The sequence below is a fragment of the Theropithecus gelada genome, chromosome 9, assembly GCF_003255815.1.
Source record: "Theropithecus gelada isolate Dixy chromosome 9, Tgel_1.0, whole genome shotgun sequence".
Classification (NCBI taxonomy): Eukaryota; Metazoa; Chordata; class Mammalia; order Primates; family Cercopithecidae; genus Theropithecus; species Theropithecus gelada.
Window position 1 is genome coordinate 15,419,269 of NC_037677.1, and position 21,586 is coordinate 15,440,854.

Genomic DNA, 21,586 nt, shown 5'->3' on the forward strand with positions numbered 1-21,586 from the left:
GATTGTGCCACTGCACTCCAGCCTAGGTGACAGAGCGAGACACTGTCTCCAAAAAAAAAAAAGGAAAGGAAGTCATATATACTTTTACATGTGTCTGACTACTGGTTATACTTGGACTTTTTTTCTAATATGAGTTTCCCAAACTAAGTTAAAAGCATAGTTTAGTTTAAAATATTGTTTATTAATTTTTTATGAGTGCTCTCACATCTGTGCCTCTCTTTGTGCTCCAGTTATGCAGTATCATTTTGAGTTGTAAAAGGCTTAATATTAACATGATAATTTAAGAAATTGATGGGGCACAGTCTCTGCCTTTCTACCTTTTGATGGCCAAGGATCTGTTTTAGGCTTTTTGAATATTGCTAGTTCTTGTCACATAGTATTGCTCAAGGAAAACTCCATGATAGGCTTTTGCTGTTTTTATTAGTGTTTCTTAATGACTTTTCTAAGGTTCTAGGCCTGTGAAATCTTTGCCTATTTTGTCAATGCCTAGAAATGGGGAGGAGGGGAGCAGTAATGATCTCACCACAAATCCAAGTCCAATGCCCACTTTCATTTTGGGCTTTCTCAGGGTTGATTTTGGAGCAAACCATCTTGTATCCACTTTAAACCACAGGAATCGTACCTGTGCATACAGTATGATTCTTTTTCTTTTCCTGAAGGAGATACATTACTTCTGTCAGGAACTATACGTGATTTATACAGGCTCACAAAAAATAGAAGACAGTTTCTTTTACCTCTAATGCTTAACATTGCTTATAACATTGCAGTCCTATCTATGACTGGCATTTATTCATCAGTTATTGTGTGAAACTCTTTATGTGTATTATCTTATTTAATCTTTAAAATGTTCATGACTTGGTTCAGGCGTGTCCAATATTTTGGCTTCCCTGGCCCACATTGAAAGAATTGTCTTGGGCCACACGTAAAATACACTAACACTAATGATAGCAGATAAGCCAACAAATAAATAAATAAATCGCAAAAATTTCATAATGTTTTAAGAAAGTTTAGGTAGGAATTTGTGTTGGGCCACATTCAAAGTCAGCCTGGACTACATGTGGCCCACAGGTCTCAGGTTGAACAAACTTGACTTAGTTGGTGATATCCTATTGAAAGGGAAAGAACAAAGAATTAACCTTAGGACGCTCCAAATCTTAGAGCCCAGAATATACTCAGGTTGTCTGACACCTGAATCTGCAGGGCAGTTTTTATATCTCCTTAATATGGCTTGGTATGTTAAAGGGAATATAAAAAAGCTAAGCTACATATATAGTTTCAGGTAATACAGTATGAGTTCCATGTTGGAGGTTGATAAACTGTGATTGAATTTCGTTAAAATAAATAAGCAATAAAGAAATCTAGGGTTAGATGCCATCTCATTAGTCAAGATAGTGGGAAGAGATCTTGTTGATTTTTTTTGTTGTTGTTTTTATTGTTCATGAATTGATACATAGGCTTTCCTAGAACACGTGTTTAGTACCATTGATTTCCATTAACTGCTGCATGGACACATCTGTCCTTTCCCAGCCCAGTGACCAATTTTGCAAATACTTTCTCCTGACTTGGGCTGCTCTCACCTTCTTTGCCTGTCCATATGGACGCCAACTTCTAATCCTGCTGACCTCTACCTATCTCATGAGGCTTACCCTAACCGGAACTAATGTTCTCTCCCATTTGTAGTTCTTTGTCATCTTTGTCTTTGTTTGTTTGTATTTGTGGAATGCATTTGTCTTGCTTTATTAATAAAATTCACTGATCTTGGCTCACTGGAGCCTCCGCCTCCTGGGTTCACACGATTCTTTTGCCTCAGCCTTTTGAATAGTTGGGATTACAGGCATGCGCCACTAAGCCCGGCTAATTGTGTTTTTAGTAGAACGGAGTTTTACTCTGTTGGTCAGGCTGGTCTCGAACTCCTGACTTTCAGTGATCCGCCCACCATGGCCTTCCAAAGTGCTGAGACTATAGGCGTGAGCCACCGCACCTAGCCACATGCTTAACTTTCAAGAATTCAAAATGCATTCTAGAACATGTTAGTGGGCTTTCCCTACAGAAACCACAGGGATACGTTGGGGATTCTTTAGGAACTTTTGTGAAGGTCAGAAGCCATCTTGATAGGCTAACTTCAGGAAGGTTATAGTCTCAACTTAGAAATTTAATGAGCTAGGAATTAAGCATGGGCCTTATTAGGTTTATTTTACTAACAGTTATATTAATAAATCCATTGTAGGCTGCCATATTGTGTGTGTGTATATGTGTGTGTGTGTGTGTGTGTGTGTGTGTGTGAGACTGAGTCTGACTCTGTTGCCCAGGCTGGAGTGCAGTGGCTCGATCTCGGCTCACTGCAGCCCTTCCGCCCAGGCTCAAGCAATTATCCTGTCTCAGCCTCCCACGTAGCTGGGAATACAGGTGCCCCTGACCATGCCTGGCTTTTATATATATATATATACACACACACACACACAAAAACATATAATATATATATAAAAATAAATATATATATGTAGAGATAGGGTTATGAGTATATATATATACACTATGAGTATATATGAGTATATATATACACTATGAGTATATGAGTATATATATACACTATGAGTATATATAATACTGAGTATATGAGTATATATATACTATGAGTATATATGAGTATATATATACTATGAGTATATATGAGTATATATATACTATGAGTATATATGAGTATATATATACTATGAGTATATATGAGTATATATATACTATGAGTATATATGAGTATATATACACTATAAGTATATATGAGTACATATATGTAGAGATATATATGTATATATGTAGAGATAGAAATGTATATATGTAGAGATAGGGTTTCACCATGTTGGCCAGGCTGGTCTTGAACTTTTGACCTCAAGTGATCTGTCTACCTTGGCCTCCCAAAGTGCTGGGATTATAGACATGAGCCACCTCGCCCTGCCTAGGCTGCCATATTGATCCACTGTAAGTTGAGAAAACAGATGAGTCAGACAAAGTGGAGAGGAACCTCAAAGAGGAGTGAATCTGCGAGCCATTACCTCTTAATCCAACAGTGTTTATATTCTTGGAGATAAAATCATCGTCAAATACTTCTTTAGGCCTATAATGCAAATTAATTTTAATATTCTTGAGAATATACATGAAAGTGTACACAACTCTAGATTTTTGTGGAAGATTTATACTGACATACGGTAATCATATGTTGACCTCAGTAGTTTGATTTTTAGCAGCAAGTGTTGCTATTGTGACAACCAAATTTTATAACATGTGTGTACTTCTAGTGCCTTAAATGTCGATTCAGACTTATTTTAAAACAACCTTATTCCAAAGTTGGAATTCAATAATATTTTCATGATCGTACAGAAACGGTAATGATTATGGATGGTGAGTATCTGCAACAGTTTTTACGGAATTCATTTGAGATGGCTTACTATTATTATAGTAAGATAATGATTTTTTTAATGTTGGGTGTGTTTTTGTTTCAGGAGTACATCTTAGTTTTTGTTTAACTGTAGCCCTTTTGCAACATAATGATAAAATTGATAATATCTTTATGATTTATTATATTACCTTTTTGCTGTTGAAATCTTAAGTTATAATAAAGATGGTTTTTTAGATATAGCAAAACTATTGTGACTTAATTACTGTATGTAATTTTTATTCTGAACTGTTAGACTTTTAGAAAAGTTTCAAGAATAGTACAAAGAACTCTACAAAGAATTATTTGTGCACATTCCCCAATTGTTAATACTTTACCACGTTTGCTACATAATTTTCCTCCCTCCTCCCTTTCTTCCTTCCTCTACCTATTCTTCCCTTTTCCCTCCCCCATATAATTTTTTTTTTTTTTTTTTTTTGAGAGTGTTATTCTGTTGCCCAACCTGGAGTGTAGTGGTGCGATCTCAGCTCACTACAACCTCCGTCTCCTGGGTTCAAGCAATTCTCCCACCTCAGCCTCCCATGTAGCTGGGATTACAGGTGCCTGCCACCATGCCCGGCTAATTTTTGTATTTTTAGTAGAGACGGGGTTTCACCGTGTTGGCCAGGATGGTCTTGATCTCCTGACCTTGCGATCTGCCCGCCTCGGCCTCCCAAAGTGCTGGGATTACAGGCATGAGCCACCGTGCTCGGCCAGAAGGAGGACATTTTCTTATGTAACTGCGTTATAGTTATGAAAACGATTAAATTGATTGTATTATCAGTTGCCCCAGTTAATGTTCTTTATATCATAAATAAATGAGAAAACGAATTACAAGTAAGAATAGAATTTGGTCCTGTTTCCAATTCAGGATCATGCATGGCACTTAGTTCTTATGGCTTTTTAATCTCCTTTAACCTATTATATTTGTTAATATTTTCTCAAGAACAAATTGCTCCAAGCAAATTTTTAATTTTTGAAGGGGCAGATTACTTTGAGAATATCCCTCAATTTGAGTTTGTCTGATGTTTCTTTGATTGGGTGAGAATTTTAGGGGTTAACATTAGAGATTAATAATTGTGCAAAACATTTTTTCCTCAGCATTATTTTACCAAGTAAAAAGTTTAAAAGTGTTCCAAAATGTGTTTGGCATCTACCATTCGAATTAGAAAACAGCGTAATAAAGCCAGATATGACTTTGAACTTTACTAATAAGAATAATGAACTTTATAATATCAGTACAAATAACATACAGAAATGTTCATCTCACATATGGGATAAATTAAAATGGGGAACTTAAGGAAATTTTGAAGTTTGATTGGAGGGTTATTCTTTTATTAAGAGGTTTATCATGGTTCTTAAATTTAAGAAGAATTTAAGAAAAATTTAAGAACCATGATAATTTCTCCATTTAAAAAATCCTTCTCTTAAAAATATAAATGGTTGTTCATATTGTCTCAGATACCTACCTGCATATTATTTAATCTCCGTTTGTTGAATAAGTATATTCTCTCTTTCACGTCTATGAAAAGTTCTGTTGTGCGTGACGCTGTGATGGTCTGCTGTCATGGCATGGTTGTTTTTTTAGAACTGTCCTAAGGTGCTCATTCATAGCCCATCTTTGTCCCCAGCAGCAGCCCCTGCCCATCATATACAAGTGCCCCTCAATTTATGATGGGGTTACTTCCCCATAAGTTTGTCAGTAAACCCACTGTGTGTTGAAAATATTGTTACGGTGAAAATGCGTTTATACACCTAACCTACGATGCTGTAACCCAGCCTAGCCTACCTCATGTGCTCACAACATTTACCTTAGCCTTCAGTTGGGCAAAATAATTAAGACAAAGTTATTTTACAGTAAAGTGTTGAATATCTTATCTAATTTGTGGGATGCTATACTGAAAGTGAGCAATAGAATGGTTTCATGGGCACCATCAAAAGTTGAAAAATCGTTATGTTGAAACATTGTAAGTTGTGGACCATCTGTATAACCCTCTACCAATTTCTCCTCCTCCATGCAGTGTTTTTTTTGAGGAAGCAGGATTAAAGAAATGATATAAAATAGAATTTTTTGTATTGTAAAAATAATGCATATCAACTGTAGAAAATTCAGTTACGTGTAGAAGAAAATTAAAATCACTTGTAATTCTGTGACTTATCATCATTTTGATGTATTTTTTTTTAATATACATATTTCTGTCTGTGAGCCTAGCTAAAGATAATATATATTTTTAAAATGATTTTCTTGGTCTGGTGTGGTGGCTCATGTCTGTCATCCCAGACTTTGGGAGGCCAAGATGGGTGGGTCACCTGAGGTCAGGAGTTTGAGACCAGCCTAACCAACATGGCGAAACCCTGTCTCTACTAACAATACAAAAATTAGCCAGGTGTAGTGGCATACGTCTTTAGTGCCAACTGCTTCGGAGACTGAGGCAGGAGAATTGCTTGAACCCGGAAAGCAAGATTGCAGTGAGTTGAGATCATACCACTGCACTTCAGCCTGGGCAACAGAGTGAGACTCTATCTCAGAAAAAATAAATAAAAAGATGTTCTTGTCTACCTATTTAATATGTCTCATGTCCCAGCCACATATCCTATTATTGTTAATAAATGTCATGCCCCAGGCACGAGTGAAGACTGACATAAATTCCTACCTTCTGAAGCTTCTAGTGATCTTTGAAGGCAGACATTAATTCATAAAAATATGTTGTGGAGGTTTTTGATTGGCGTACTGGAAGTTATGAAAGCCCAAAGGGTAAAACTCAATTTCTTAGTCACAAATACTTTCTTGTCTTACATAATATTTTGATAAGACACTTTATTAGCTGAATGGCATCCCCATTGTGTAGCTATATCTTAATTTTCCTAACTTACTGTCATACATGTCAATTTTTACCTATCGTAATTAAAACAATACCCTCACAGTTAAATCTTTGTACATGATCACAACTATTTTTGTAGGCCATATTACTAAAAGTAATATTTCTAGCTTAAGAAAAAGGCAAACTGTAGAAGGTTTAGATAAGCATTGCCAAGTTGGTTTCCATAAATATTGTACCATTTTTTACATTCACCAGCAGTGCAAGAACATGCCCATTTCACCACACCTTCCACAGTATTAAATATCATTACTTTTATTTTTTTAATGTTCTATGGCATAGCAATATTTGTTGGATATCATTAAAGAAAATGTATGGAGCAATTTGATAACCTTTGATTGATTTGCAAGTAAGATTGAACCTTGTAGTTGGAGGTTTATTTATTGGTTCTCTCATCTTTCTTTAGTGAATGGCTTGTTTATATCCCTTTCCTGTTTGATGCAGACTGCTTATCTTTTTGTTATTAATTTACTAGGGATTTGCGCATTAAAGATAATAACTCAGCTGGGCATGGTGGCTCTTGCCTATAATCCCAGCACATTGGGACACCGAGGTGGGAGGATTGCTTGAGCCCAGGAATTTGAGACCAGCATGGGCAACATAGAAAGACCCTGTCTCTACAAAAAAAAGAAGTTGTTAGTCAGGCTTGGTGGTGTGCCCTGGGATCCCAGCTACTTGGGAGGCTGAGGGCAGGAGAATCACTTGAGTCCAGGAGTTCAAGGTTATGGGGAGCTATGATCATGCCACTACACTCCAGCCTGGACAACAGAGCAAGACCCTGTCTAAAAAAAAGATAATTCTCTAGATAAGGGCAGATCTTGAGAGAGAGAAATTAATGATTTATAGTGGAGTGATAAAACTTTTGCTGAGTCACATATTTGTTACAAAGTCAAAAATTGGCTATTGAGCTCACTCCTATAATTTTATGGCCTTCTATCATTTGTGCACAGACCATGTTTCTTTTGCCTCTCTTCACAATATGTTATACATTCTCATCCAAATTTTCATTTGTTGCGGCTCAGAGATTACCCTTCCCATGATTGTTTTTCTGCTGCTTAATACAATCAACTCTCATTTCCTTTTTTATAGATAACACCTGTGCTATAGATTAACTGTGGAATTGGGCCTATAGGCCAGCTCTATTCTCAGTTTTTTGGACTGATATTTGGGGAAGAATGAAAAAGGGGCCATGGTGATGACCACTTGTGACTCTTTCTCTGTCTCACTACAGATAGAAATGTACATCTTTTCTGCTGTTCTCAGGAGGGTGGGATAGTAAATAGCTTTCACAATACCCATTTAGCAGGTTGCTTAGCAAAGGTGCCCTTTTGTTCTGGGCATTTGAAGACAACAAATGGTAATGGAGAAATGGGCAAAGGAAGAACTGACAGGCTTTATTGATGAAAACAATCACTGAGGTATACACACATGTATGTGCATGAGAAAGGTGTGCTTGAGTGACATGACTGTGCACAGATGACAGGAGCGAGTTAAAGAAAATATTTTTTACATTTCTGTAGAAAGATCTTAATTCAAGAAACAATTGATAAGGTGCAGAATCTGGGTGGAATAACAAGGTGATAGAAAGTTTCTACTTTACATCAGAATATGGAGATTCCTGTACTATCTGACTTTATGAACGTTCTCAGCAATACAGCATTTCAAATGATTTTTGAAGAGCAAAATTTTTTAAAAACACTTTTCTGCCAGAGAACTAAGTTCTAAAAGCTGGCATTAATTTCTGTCTATGTCAAAAGCCAAATGGATTAATAATGGACTATCACATGAAACATACAATGTTTCATGTCAGTGTTCTTAATGATAATAATAAGACTTGATAAGAAAGCTGAAAAAGATTATTCCCATTCTGCAGTTGTTATAATAAATGAAACTATCCCCTGGAGAATATGCTCTTTTTTAAAACAGGTTCAGAGATCGGCAGTCAGAAAATATTCCAACTTGATTAAAATTTTTCATCATATGTGCAGCCAGCTCCTTACCTGATCTTTCAAGTAGGAAAAATATGAGAATTGTAAGCCTTGGTAAAATGTTATGGAAATGTAAAACTCAGTAAACACTAAAAAAGCAACTGAAGATTCAAATCAGAAGGTAACAATTAAGAACCTTCCAGAGTTGAAGCAAGTAAGCATAGTGAATGATGAGACTTAGATGTGTCCATAGAAAGACTATTCTTGTTTTCCATTTTTTCAAATGTAGCTTTTCTGGGCAGTGCTGATTGACAGAGTAGTTTTTTATTTCAATGACCTCCAGATTTAAAGGCAAGGGGGAACTATGGTGTATATTGATGCTGTTTTGTATTTTAAACATCAAAATTTACCATACTTTATATTTCTGTAACCGATTTTATATTGAGGTAGTGCAGTTCATTTACACACAGTCATTATTTAGTACTCTGTTAATGTTTCAAGGGGCTGGGCACGTAAGCCCAACACTTTGGGAGGCCAAAGCAGGCAGATCGCTTGAGCCCAGGAGTCTGAAACCAGCCTGGCCAACATGGTGAAACCCCATCTCTAAAGAAATACAAAAATTCGCCCTGTTTGATGGCATGCACCTGTAGTCCCAGCTACTCTAGAGGCTGCAGTGGGAGGATCACCTTAGCCTGGGGAGGTCAAAGGTGTAGTGAGTGTTGATTGACCACTGCATTCCAGCCTGGGTGACAGAGTGAGACCCTTGAGCCACATGGACCAAAATAAAAAGTGTGTTGAATATTCATGTTTATAGAGCAAAGCATGTATATAAAAATACTTTTGTATCAAAGTGTTTGATATATTTCACCTTTTTTTGCTCACAATACATTGTTTTTATTTGAGCTATAATTGTTCTCTGGGAATATTTTAAATCTAGTTTTTATAATGAGCTTAAGGCTTTATTTGGACTTTGATCGTAAAATGTACTTACTTTGCATAGTTAACATGGCTATTACCCTGTATTTTTTCAGGTTCTTATTTTGAGTTCTTCATTATATAAGTTTTAATTTTTTTTAACCCATTAGCAAGTTTATTGTAATTGAAATGTTACTTGTCTTTTAAAAACTATGAGGCCATTCTTTGAGATAGCACAAAGATGTCCTACCATAAAATGTTAACTTTACATATTTGTAAATTAGAAACATCACTTTACATATCACATTACTATGGGTCTAACGATTTATAAATAGCATTTTGCTTATTTTATGATGATCTAAAAAATTCACTTACAGATGAATAGTGTACTCTCAAAATGTATTTTATCTAATTGAGACATCTGAGATTGCATGTTTATGCCCCAAATTCCTTGCATTCCAAATTTTCTTGAATTCCAAATTCCTTGGGTTGATTTTTATTCTTATTAGGACATTTCAAAAATTTGGTAGGATGCAGTCACCTACTTTTTTCATGTTATTGAACATTCTGTAAAAGCACTATCTGTTTAAAGTATATATTCCTACATATCTGTGTACCATTATGTTTCTTATTCTTTAATTATAATTTGATAAGTCAAGCTTGAGTGATTGAACAGTTGCTGGATAAATATTTCAAAAGTGGGAAAAGAGGAGGAGAAATAGGTTTTAGAACTAGATGTACCATTCAGTTTTTACTTGAAGAGCCTGTGCCACATGTCTGTTATGTGGTTGGAGCAAGAATTTGTGCTTAAACAAGCATCCTGGCCTTACTGATTTGGACATGACCAGTATAGAGATGGTGGAAATCTTGGCCATGAGTGGGATTGCTGAGGAGGAGAACCTCAGAAGGCTGAGTGCTTCCTCTTCAGGAGTGTAGCCTTTCTTAATGATAGACTGTCATCTTAATGCAGTTTATTCAGTTATACATTAAGCTTTCATTTCTTCCTGTGTTTTAAGGGAGGTGAACAAAAATTCGTATATCCTAAATGTTTTTTATTTTAAAAGTCTTCCTTGTCTTCTGTACTTGGTGACTATGAAATTAAATCTGATATATAACTAATTAATTAAACAAGATTACCTGAATAATATTTACCAGCTCTATTATGTACGCTACAATGTTGTGGAAAAGTTTTCTGTGATGTTGTATATCTCTGCTTGGTCTCACAGATGTTGACGTTGCAATTAGTTAGAGGCTGTCTGAACCCAGATACCGTTTTCTGCTGATTTTATATGATCAGGATTTGGTATTTTTTTGTGAATAAACACCATTAGTGAACATTAAATGTATTGATAACTTCAGAATTTCCTTATAAAAGGGGAGACAAATGAATTATATTTATTTATTTTTACTCCTGTTGTTACTGTTTTTCTTGTCGTTTAGAGTATATAATGAGACCAAAAAAATCCCGAACTCTAGAACTCTCCTAGTCTTTAGTCCTTCCACTACATTTTCCCCCTAACTTTCTCAAATCTGGTTTAGGTTTGGTTCAATATTGAATAATTGCTACATACAAATATTAACAGCTGGTTCCTGAAATCTTCTGGAGTGGGTGCAGATGTACTGTTTTCATGAATCTTGCTATGGAAACTTGGTGGAAATATTTTGCCTCTTATGATTAAGGAACTGCTCATTAGCAGTCTTTAAAAATAACTTTGAGAAAGAAACATTGGAATATAATGTGCTGTGCAATTTTGTTCCCTATTAGAAAGCAGAAGATGAGGATATTGTTCTCACACCTGATGGCACGAGAGAATTTCTGACGTTTGAAGTCCCCCTTAATGATTCGGGATCTGCTGGCCTTGGTGTCAGTGTCAAAGGTAACCGGTCAAAAGAGAACCACGCAGATTTGGGAATCTTTGTCAAGTCCATTATTAATGGAGGAGCAGCATCTAAAGTGAGTGTCAACTTTACCATGCGTATGCCTTTTAATTTCAACATTGTTCCTATTTTGAAAACATATTCCTATTGAAAATTTTAATTTCAACCCTGTTCCTATTTTGAAAACATATGCAGTTAACAGAAGTTTTCTCATTTCTTCATGGTACCGACATTCACAATCAAACAACTAGGAGATGTCTCAGTGATGTGTCACGTGGGGATGGAGTCCATAACTTCAACTCTTCATTTTTTCTCTCACAAAGCATACAACCCATAGACATGCTAGTTAAATGAAGTTAATCTATGCAAAGACTTGGCATAGGTCCTAACACAGAATGGGCGTATAGTAGACATTAATCTTTCCCCTCCCCTCCCTTGTTTGTGGGTCACTTACTCTATTTCTCAGCCTAGAGAAAATTTCCTGGCCATTTGTTAAGGGGACAGTTCTCTGCAACTGTCTAATAGCCTTGAGCTTTTACATGTCTTGGTTTCTAAATAACCTCTATGGGTGTTTCTGGAAGCAAGAAAGTAATCACTTTGTGTCCTTTGAATTAGTATGCTATTTTGGTAAACAGATTATGATAATGACTTGATTTACAAATGTATAAATGATTGAAATAGACACAGGCTACAATAGCTGCTTAGATGTTATTATGCCAGTGTTCAATTGGGCATAATCCATTAGGATTAAAGCTCTCCACTTTTTTTTTTTTGGCTTTGTTTTTTATTTTATTTATTAACTAAAGGAAAAGCTACTTCTTTTATAGCAGTCTATTTAATAGCACTTATTTTTACCTGTTTTCTTCCCAGGATGGAAGGCTTCGGGTGAATGATCAACTGATAGCAGTAAATGGAGAATCCCTGTTGGGCAAGACAAACCAAGATGCCATGGAAACCCTAAGAAGGTCTATGTCTACTGAAGGCAATAAACGAGGAATGATCCAGCTTATTGTTGCAAGGAGAATAAGCAAGTGCAGTGAGGTAAAAATTGCAAAAAAGTGCTAGCATCTGAGATTGTAATAAAACTACATTTCTGTCCTAATTTTGGACAAAGGGTGTTAGGTTCCAGGACCCTACCTCAAAAGACCATAAATTATCTTTGCTTGTTGCGGTTTTGTTATTTTGTAGGTGGATTGTGATGTGTGTTCTTAATTCTTGTGATCAACATATTCCTAAGTGGATATTAATACTTCTATTGCCAACTCAGCAGGAAACACTGGGATCTTAAAAGGCCCTTTAGCTGAATTGTTTCTTGAAATCAGGGTCACATCTTCCCTCTCAGAGCCAACAGTTTCTCTTCTAGTTGGCAGAGTTATACCTGGGAGGTGAATCATGCAGAGAAACAGTTGCTTATTCATTTGTTTATCTAAAATGGGATGCCTCTTACAAAGTCCCTAGTAGGGAACAGTCTTTCTTTCTCCCATCCTTCCTTTTTTTTTTTTTTTTTTTTTTAAGACAGGATCTCACTGTGTTGACCACGCTGCAGTTCAGTGTTGTGGTCACAGCTCAATGCAGCCTCCATCTTCTGGGCTCAATTGATCCTCCTGCCTCAGTCTGCCAAAGTCCTGGGATTACAGGCATGCACCATAGCACATGGCCCATAGTCTGACTTTCTTAGATGACGGTGTTCTCTTGTGAGATTATCAATAGCATATACCTCCCTCTCTTTCTTCAGTCCCCATTTTCTCTTTCTTTATGGGATTGAGTCTGTTCTCTTTGAATGCCTCCTTTTTCAGTAATCTGTATTGCATTATACTCTGCTTGTTCTAAATGTATGTTGCAGTTTGGAATTAGGAGTGAGGAGAGCACAGAGCATCCTCTTTTGAAGGATAGGATCATCTATTTTCCCAAATATGGAAAAACATATTTGTTGTATAATAGGACATTTGAAAGTTAAAAATAAATTATATGTAGACTTGATAATATTGGAGCTTGAAAAAAACTAAATTTTATGGATCCATTATAAATTATGTGCCATCTGTAGAAAATAGGTCAGACTAGCCCGTGTGCAAAATGAGCTGTTGAAAATGTGAAGTTTTTCTTAATCAGTGTTCAGATTCCCACATTTTAAGATCAACTAAGATAAAATGATTAACAAGTAATACAAACTGAAAATTATACCTAAATTTTTTAAGTGTTTTTCTTAATTTTTAAACTTCTGTTTACTAAACATATAAAGCAAACTTTTCAGGTTGCAGTGTCCACTCATCTGAACCTATGATACAAGCATATTTTACAAAGAAAATATACTCTTGAGCTCAGCTGGTAGTCAATATAGAGGTGACGTATTCTGAAAGATCACTGACCACTGAATTATTTTGTTATTTGTATTTGCCAAATGTAGAATGAGTTAACAGTAATCAACAAATTAATTTCCATATCAAGAGAACAACATAACCTTAACTAAAAAATCTCAGAATGGAGAAGAGTGGGACATAAAAACATTCATTTGTGTAAGATAAATATAAAAGCTAATCCCTCACAGTAGGATACTGGACTGATATTTTCCTCTCTTCCCTCCCTCCTGGACTAATGGAATAATAGTTTTTAGTCATTGCAAAATCATTAGCTGATCCTTTAACTTAAGTCCCACAAAGCACTATATGAAAACGTCTCAACTTAAGTTTACAAAACATATCATTCTCTATTTTCTTTTGGCCACCTGAATACTTTCCCATTCCACAGGACAGTTTTCATTCCATAGATATTTATTGAGCATCTTATGTATATCAGAAAATGTGTTAGATCCTGGGGACATAGCAATGAATAAGACAGATGGCATGCATTCTACTGGACGACATATCACCTTCGTCTTTTAGAGACCAACTAAAATTTTTAACACCTTCTCAACGTTTTCCTTCACAGAAAACATTGAATGCTGTAGGAGGACTTAAAATGCAGAAATGGACTGAAGATCAGTGTCCTACTTTTATCTGATTCAGATTATCCCTGTTGTTCCCCCCTAACAGTGACAAAGTAAACCTGTACCAGCCTGAAAATGTTTTGATAAAAGCACTGATATTATTCTCTCTTGTCCTGTAAGAGACATGAAATTGGAATCCCCCTGAAATATCTCTGTGTCTTATTCACTTCTCCATATTAATTTGTGTGAATGAATATGATTTAAGTAAGGAAACAGCTGCAATAGACAGTAATAGACTTTAATATTCAATATTCCTTTTGGTATCATTTTCATACATTGCTGGTTATTACTATTTCTTAGGACAGCATAAGCTTATAAAGCAATTATATAAAAAAAAATCTTATGAGTACTGTGCTATCTTTGTAATACTAGCAAGAAGTCTTTTGTACTGATAGGGTTTAACTAAAGAATTACATGAAGACAGAAGATCTCAATTCGGCTTCCCATAAGGCATAAGACATGATTTTTCTGCTGTTGTACTTATGTATTACCTTTGGAAAACCTTCTCCTTTGCACACTGGGAGGGTATGTGTAAATTATTTTACAGTAAATATTGATATAAGCATAGGGCATCATGCTGTCCTGAACAAATCTCAAGCCAGAATAATGTGCTGAGTTTTCTTTCTAGGTCTTTTAATCAGCCGTATAGTCCAGTCTTTGCCAATCAGAAAACTGTATTTTGCTATCTCATCTTTAAATCCAAGGTTTGCATATTTAATTTCAAGTTAGGGAAGGTAAGAATGTGTAAAAGAAAATCTTTTGTTCTTTGTCACATTTTTCTTTCTCTGATACATGGAAGTGCTATGTATTAATATGTTTTCTTTATTTTTCACTTTTGTAGAGACAGGGTCTTGCTATGTTGTCCAGGCTGTTCTCCAACTCCTGGCCTCAGCCTGCCAAAGTGCTGAGATTTCAGGCATGAGCCACCTCACCTGGTCCAATATGTTTTCTTTGAATGTATTCGTCAGCTCCCTTCACCAGTTATTATGTTAAAGCCCTGTATTTCCCTAACATTAGTCCTGACAAGACACATTGGAGAGATTCTCCGGGAGCTATTTCTTAGCCTATTTTGCTTGGCCTTTCAGGAATCTGCAGGCACTATCTCATTCTCAAAGTGTCTCCTATCTACTGTCTCTAGTTTTCTGCTACCATACTCTGGGTCTTCTCTAAGGTTTCCTCTTTTCTGTCTGTTCTTTCATTGTTCCTGTCTCTCAGAGTTCCTCTGGGTCTGTTGTCTGTTTTTTTGGTCATGTGTTTTTTTGGTTTTTTTTGGTTTTTTTTTTTTTTTTTTTTTGAGACGGAGTCTCGCTCTGTCGCCCAGGCTGGAGTGCAGTGGCGCGATCTTGGCTCACTACAACCTCTGCCTCCCGGGTTCAAGTGATTCTCCAGCTTCAGCCTCCTGAGCAGGTGGGATTACAGACATGCGCCATACCCAGCTAATTTTTTGTGTTTTTAGTAGAGATGGGGTTTCACCATGTTGGTCAGGCTGGTCTCAAACTCGCGACCTCGTGATCTGCCCACTTCAGCCTCCCAAAGTGCTGGGATTACAGGCGTGAGTCACTGTGCCTTTCCGGGTCTCTTTGTTTTTAACTGCTCATACTCCCTAGCTGATCTCCACTCCATGGTCCTCTGAAACCACTTGTTAGGATGAATACCATCATCCTCTTTCCAGCTCACAACTCCACTCTGGCACCAGATCCCTCTGTCCACCTGCCTAGGGAAATATTTCCTGCTCTGTCTTATGGGCACCTAATTCACAAGGGATCACATTCTTTCTGTTGTAGAAGGCAGAGATCTGGGGTCACCCAAATGACCCTCTCAATGCTGTCAATATGCCTGTTGCCTGTTGCCTCTACCTCTAGAATTTCCCTCTTTTCTTTTTTGGAGACAGAGTCTCACTGTCTCGCTCTATTGCTTAGGCTAGAGTGCAGTGGTGCAGTCTCAGCTCACTGTAGCCTCGACTTCCCATGCTCCAGCAATGAGGCCACCTGTCTCCCTAGTAGCTGGGACCACAGGCATGCACCACTGCACTCAACTAATTTTTTCTTTAAAGATGGGATCTCACTATGTTGCCCAGGATGATTTTCAACTCCTGGGCTCAAGTAATCCTTTGGCTTCAGCTTCCCAAAGTGCTGAAATTACGTCTGTGAGCCACTGCGCCTGGCCTAAAATCTCTCTTCCCTCAGCTGCTCCTGTCTCTCCCCTCTGCCACTGCCTGAGTTCAGACCTCATCCTCTCACCAGGCTCATTGCTGCAGCTCCCTGAGGGGTTTCTCTGCAATCAGGCTTTCTCCCTCATTCCATTCTCTGCACTGCAGTCAGGCAAATTTTTCTACAAAACACATTGATCATGTCAGTCCCTGCTGAAACCCCTTTGGGAGCTTTCCACGTCTCCGGGATCAACCAGCCTCCATTGTGGGGTCCACTGGGACATGCCTGATTGTCATCGGTGCCCTACAGCCCCTGCAGCACCTCTGCTCCAGCTACTCAGTGTTTCTGGTAATTTCTCAGACATGGGATGCTCTTTCACACCTCTAGGTCTTCCACTTGCGTCCATCTGCCCCTCATCCTAGCAAAGGCTTACACAGTCTTTCATTTTCCATTTTCTCTTCCAAAGTATTTTCATAGCCCCATGTACTCCCCTCCACCCAGCAGCTGTCACACTATCATGGTTTCCTCTTTGATTTTCTTTTGCTGGAATTGTGGATTCTGACACTGCCAGGATTTGATCCATCTACCACTTTCCTATGTATCCATGGCTGGTATCCAACCCAGGCCTGACCCATCAGCACAGGCTGAATGAGGAAGAGCAACCCTGGAGAGTCTGGCTTTTTAAAATTTTTTTTTGAGACGGAATCTCGCTCTGTCACCCAGGCTGGAGTGCAGTGGCACCATCTTGGCTCCCCATAAGCTCTGCCTCCCGGGTTCACACCATTCTCCTGCCTCAGCCTCCCAAGCAGCTGGGACTACAGGCACCCGCCACCATCTGGCGTTGTGTGTGTGTGTTTTTTTTTTTTTTTTTAAAGAAAAAGAGGTCTTGTTAGTGTTAGAAACTGAAATTCCAAAGTCACCCTCAGACAAGGCAAACAAGATGAATTTGGAGGCAGTAATTCTTATTTCCTTTGCTTTCCTTCTTTCCATAGATCTAATGGTCTCACCTAACTACACTTAAAAACATTGTATAAGCAATCATTGTTTGTTTTCTTTTTCCTTTCTTCAAAGAAAAAGAGATGGCTTCCCATTGTTTAAATCCCTTAAAGGATTGTTTCACTTTTTTAGAGAAAAACTGAGTCCTGGCATTCTTTTCCATTGTTTCAGTTTTGGAATATACAAAGCAAGAAGAGAAAAATTGTTTTCACTTACTCCAAAGGACACATTTGTTGAAGACTTTTAAACAAGTCTGGAGGGGAATGCAAGTAAATACCAGGCATCATTCCTTGAGTGTTGAAAATAGCCTCTATATAAGAATTATGCTGATTTTTAAATATTTTAAGGAAATTAATATTTGTAGAAATTACTGTAATTTAACATAACTTCCAGGCATTTTATTATATCCATGTTAGAAGTGATTTTATATAAAGCTTTTTCTTAGTGCCAGTAGAGAATATCGTCAGGTGAGCTTTCTGTCTTAGACCTCATATTGGGGGATTTAGTCATCAAGGACTTTAAAATGAATTCTTTCTCTAGGCTTAATCCTCAGAATGGGAAAGGTATGTTAGAATAGGAAAGGGGCCAAAGGTATCATTTATGAATCTCTTCATTTTCTGTATTAAGAAATAAATGCAAAGAGGTCAAATGATTTGCTTTAATGGCTGCAAGGCCAACATAGGTGGCAAAGTAATTTAGAAGCAAAATGTCTGTTTCTCTTACACAAGTGAGTGGATCTAATTGACTGTGATTGTGTTGTTCAGGCACTTTATATCCCAGTTGCGTTGGGAAATACTGTACAATAAAAGCATGGGCTTTACAATCTGATGTAATCAGTGAAATTCTGGTTCTGCCATGTGCTGACTTGAGGAGCTCACCTCACATTTCTGATTATTGCCATTGCCCTCATGGGGGTGTGAAGGAAAATAAATGTGGTTCCGCTTGAAAGGAGAATGTGAAACTGTACCCTAAATCTTCCTTCACTCTCCTCGAAAACTAAAATCTGTCTTTTCATTAGTTGCTTTGTGTTCACCTGTCCTCTGGAAGCTAGTATTTTCCAGAATGTATATTTGTAATCCAGGTTAAATGTCTTTTAATTTCAACATCATGCTGTGTCCTCAGTTTTAACAGCCTGTTTCCACATAATGTAGTGTGTTTTAAGGAAAATATGACTCACTCACTTTTAGGAATGAATTTATTAATCTATTCTGCCAGTGCCTGCTCTACGCTAGGCATTAGGGATAAATACAACATGCTAAAAAAAAACCTTGAAATATTGAATAATATGATCTTGCGAATCACCAGTGAGAATCCAGTTTTAGGTTTGCTGAAGGGGGTTAAGGCCATTCCAATACGAACTTTTCAGTGTTTCTAGTGGAGATGGTGGGATACGTTTTCTTTAGGTGAAGGACACTATTTGACTTGCTGATGCATACTTAAAACAAACGGAGATTTTATTAAGCCCCGCAGATAAATTCACATGAATTTTCATTATTCACTTAGCTTATTATTTCCTTTGGGATAGTGACCACAACATGAAATAAAGGCCTGTTCAAAGAGTTAAAAATAAGTTTTTTTTTTACCTATGGTAATATATTTCCAAGTTACTGTAGCAAAAAACAATATCACTTTACACTCCTACGAGTGTGGGTTATCTTGCTGCAACCTAAAGCTATTTTTGTTCTTTAATAGGTAGAAAGACTTTCCTTGGGATGGAACTGAGGGGCCAAATAGCCACTGCTACAGGGTACTGTATTTAGCTGGAGTCAAGAAAATTTTTGCATGTTAAACCACAGATAGACAACAAAATGAAAATTGCAGTTGTGCTTCCTTTGGTTTCTTCTAATGAAGCTTAATTTTTTTTCCCCCCTGAGATGGAGTCTGTCTCTGTTGCCCAGGCTGGAGTGCAGTGGTGCGATCTTGGCTCACTGCAGCCTCTGCCTCCTGGGTTCAAGCAATTCTCTGCCTCAGCCTCCCAAGTAGCTGGAATTATGGGTGCCCACCACCACACCCGGCTAATTTTTGTATTTTTAGTAGAGACAGTGTTTCACCATGTTGGTCAGGCTGATCTTGAACTCCTGACCTCGTGATCCACCTGCCTCGGCCTCCCAAAGTGCTGGGATTACAGGCGTGAACCTGCAAAAAATCACCAAAAGATTTAAAACAAAACTGTAACCCCAATCAGTTTTTTTAAAAGAAATTAAAAGCCATTGTATCTTCTGTTAAATATTTATGTAGTCAACTATTGATGTCTTCATTTAAATCTGTCTTTTGAGATGCAAATTAAACATGGGTAGAGAGGTAGGGGAGGTGGAGAATCTTTCCCATGAAAATGTTCAAGTGCTTGGTTTTCTTCTGAACAGACGTCTTACTGTTTTTCTCTAGAAAACATGCATGTACTACTTTTTAACAGAATTTTTATTTGGCTTTATAAAATTTTAAAATAGCCTTTTGGGATACTTAGGGATGTCTCAAGAAGTTTTATAAAGGTTTTATCATGTAGAACATTGCAGCATTATACAGTTCAATTAAATACATTTTTCAGGCAAGCTTCAAGATATGTTTTTGATAAATTGTTTTAGAGTCTTATATAGCAAGTCTTTATGTAGGTATACTTTTTAGTGTGTGTGTTCATTGAAAAGCCATACTTGTTCTTAATGGTATAGGGTATTCGTTTTATTAGCTTTTTTTTTTTTTTTTTAAACTTCTCCAGAGTCTCGTGGAATTTAGGCATTACATTCTTTTAGAAACTGTTCTTTTATTTCTTTACATCAGAGACCTTGAATATTTAATTTACTTTTCAGTAAAGCTGTCAGTTGTAATCTACAATTTAAAAAAAAAAAAACCTAATAAAACAAATCCTCATTTCACAATTTAAACCTTATTGAGTCTAATTCACTAGAGCTGCAAGTTTATTATTCTCCTGCAGTTTGACGTGCCTCCAGTTGTAATTGTGTTGACCCTTCAATGCATTAAATCTCCCCAGTGCTTATCAAACTGGGAGAGATAAGTCTACAATTCGGAACTTCATTAAATATCTCATTTGTATTAAACAGATGATAGCTTCTAACAGAAATAATAATTTGTTCAGCTGAAGGAAGTGCGACAGTTGTGATTTCATGTGTGAGATGAGCACTTTCTCTCTTGCTGTGCTGTGTGGTGCTGCCCTCCTGCCCACTCCCCCACATTGGCCCTCCCTGACTGGCTAACACCAAAGCATCATACCATCCTTGTGGTGAACCTCAGAGCCTGCGTCGTGAGGATTGTAGTTAAATGTACTTTGTTCTTCCTTAAAACAGATTTTTTTGAAGGCCTTACTAATGTGAATTTCTTACTATATTATTTTTATGTAAAATATGACTTATCAGACACAGCTAACTGTTTAAAGAAATGCCCCATACCATTTTAATTTATTGTCATTGAAATTGACATACATTCATTGCTTATTTATTAGATTGTATATGTTTTTGAAATCCTCTTTGTGTGCTTTATTAGAATATTTGATCCCGATTTTCATATTGTTCTGCACACTACTAAAGTGATTATTGCAGCTGCTGTCTTAAACATTACAGTAAGATAATACCATGATTATTCTTAATTTCTAGCAGGAGGAATTTAAAATCAGTGTGTTGTTCAAGACACGTGAGCTGATAAATAGAGTCTTTAGGTCTTGTAGAGTAGGTAATAATTCCACCAGCACACATGGAAAAATGTGTGCTAATTGTTAGATGTATTTACATACCATAAGTATAAGATCTGTAGCTAAATTGCAGCTTCCATTCTAATAAAGCACACCTTTTATAGAGTAACATCTAGTAAAGAATTCTGAATTACACTGTAACTTAAATTGACTTAAACAGACACTAACAGTCAAATTCGAAAAATAAACAGCAAGCTCTGATTTTTAAAAAGCCTTAAATATACATATTTTTCCTTCAGTGGTTGAAATCTGACAGAACTTCATGGGAGGCATGGTATAAAGTGGCACAGAAAGGTGGTCATTAGGCAGAGCTGTCATCACAAATTATTTTGGTACAGGGTGAAAAGTTCTAGTTCATTTGGTACCCTGTTGGATACAGGCCTTGGGCAAGTTGTTATAATTCCCCCATGCTGCTCATGGGCCTCCAGGTACTGATTTTTCTTTGCCCCCACCCCCCTTACTCTGTAGCTAAAGTCACCTGGGAGCCCCCCTGGACCTGAGCTGCCCGTTGAAACAGCGTTGGATGATAGAGAACGAAGAATTTCCCATTCCCTCTACAGTGGGATTGAGGGGCTTGATGAATCGCCTAGCAGAAATGCTGCCCTCAGTAGGATAATGGGTGAGTCAGGTAAAACTCTGTTTATCACATCTTATTTTGATGCTTTCATTGGTTTACTGAGAGGTTATTAGTGTAATATTAATGTAAATAAAAATATAATGTTTTCAA

General features: G+C 37.1%; 1 protein-coding gene across 11 annotated transcripts in view; it reads left to right on the forward strand.

Moving 5' to 3' along the window:
• PARD3 (par-3 family cell polarity regulator) overlaps positions 1-21,586 on the forward strand; it is a 720,507-nt gene that overhangs the window by 459,264 nt on the left and 239,657 nt on the right. For 9 of the 11 annotated variants that reach the window (XM_025396022.1, XM_025396024.1, XM_025396025.1 and 6 more), the window contains 3 exons: positions 10,918-11,106; positions 11,901-12,071; positions 21,328-21,478. In XM_025396022.1, coding sequence (XP_025251807.1) covers positions 10,918-11,106; positions 11,901-12,071; positions 21,328-21,478 — 511 coding nt within the window. Of the gene's footprint in view, positions 1-10,917; positions 11,107-11,900; positions 12,072-21,327; positions 21,488-21,586 lie in introns of all 11 variants that reach the window. The other 2 variants (XM_025396019.1, XM_025396023.1) reach the window with 1 other exon arrangement.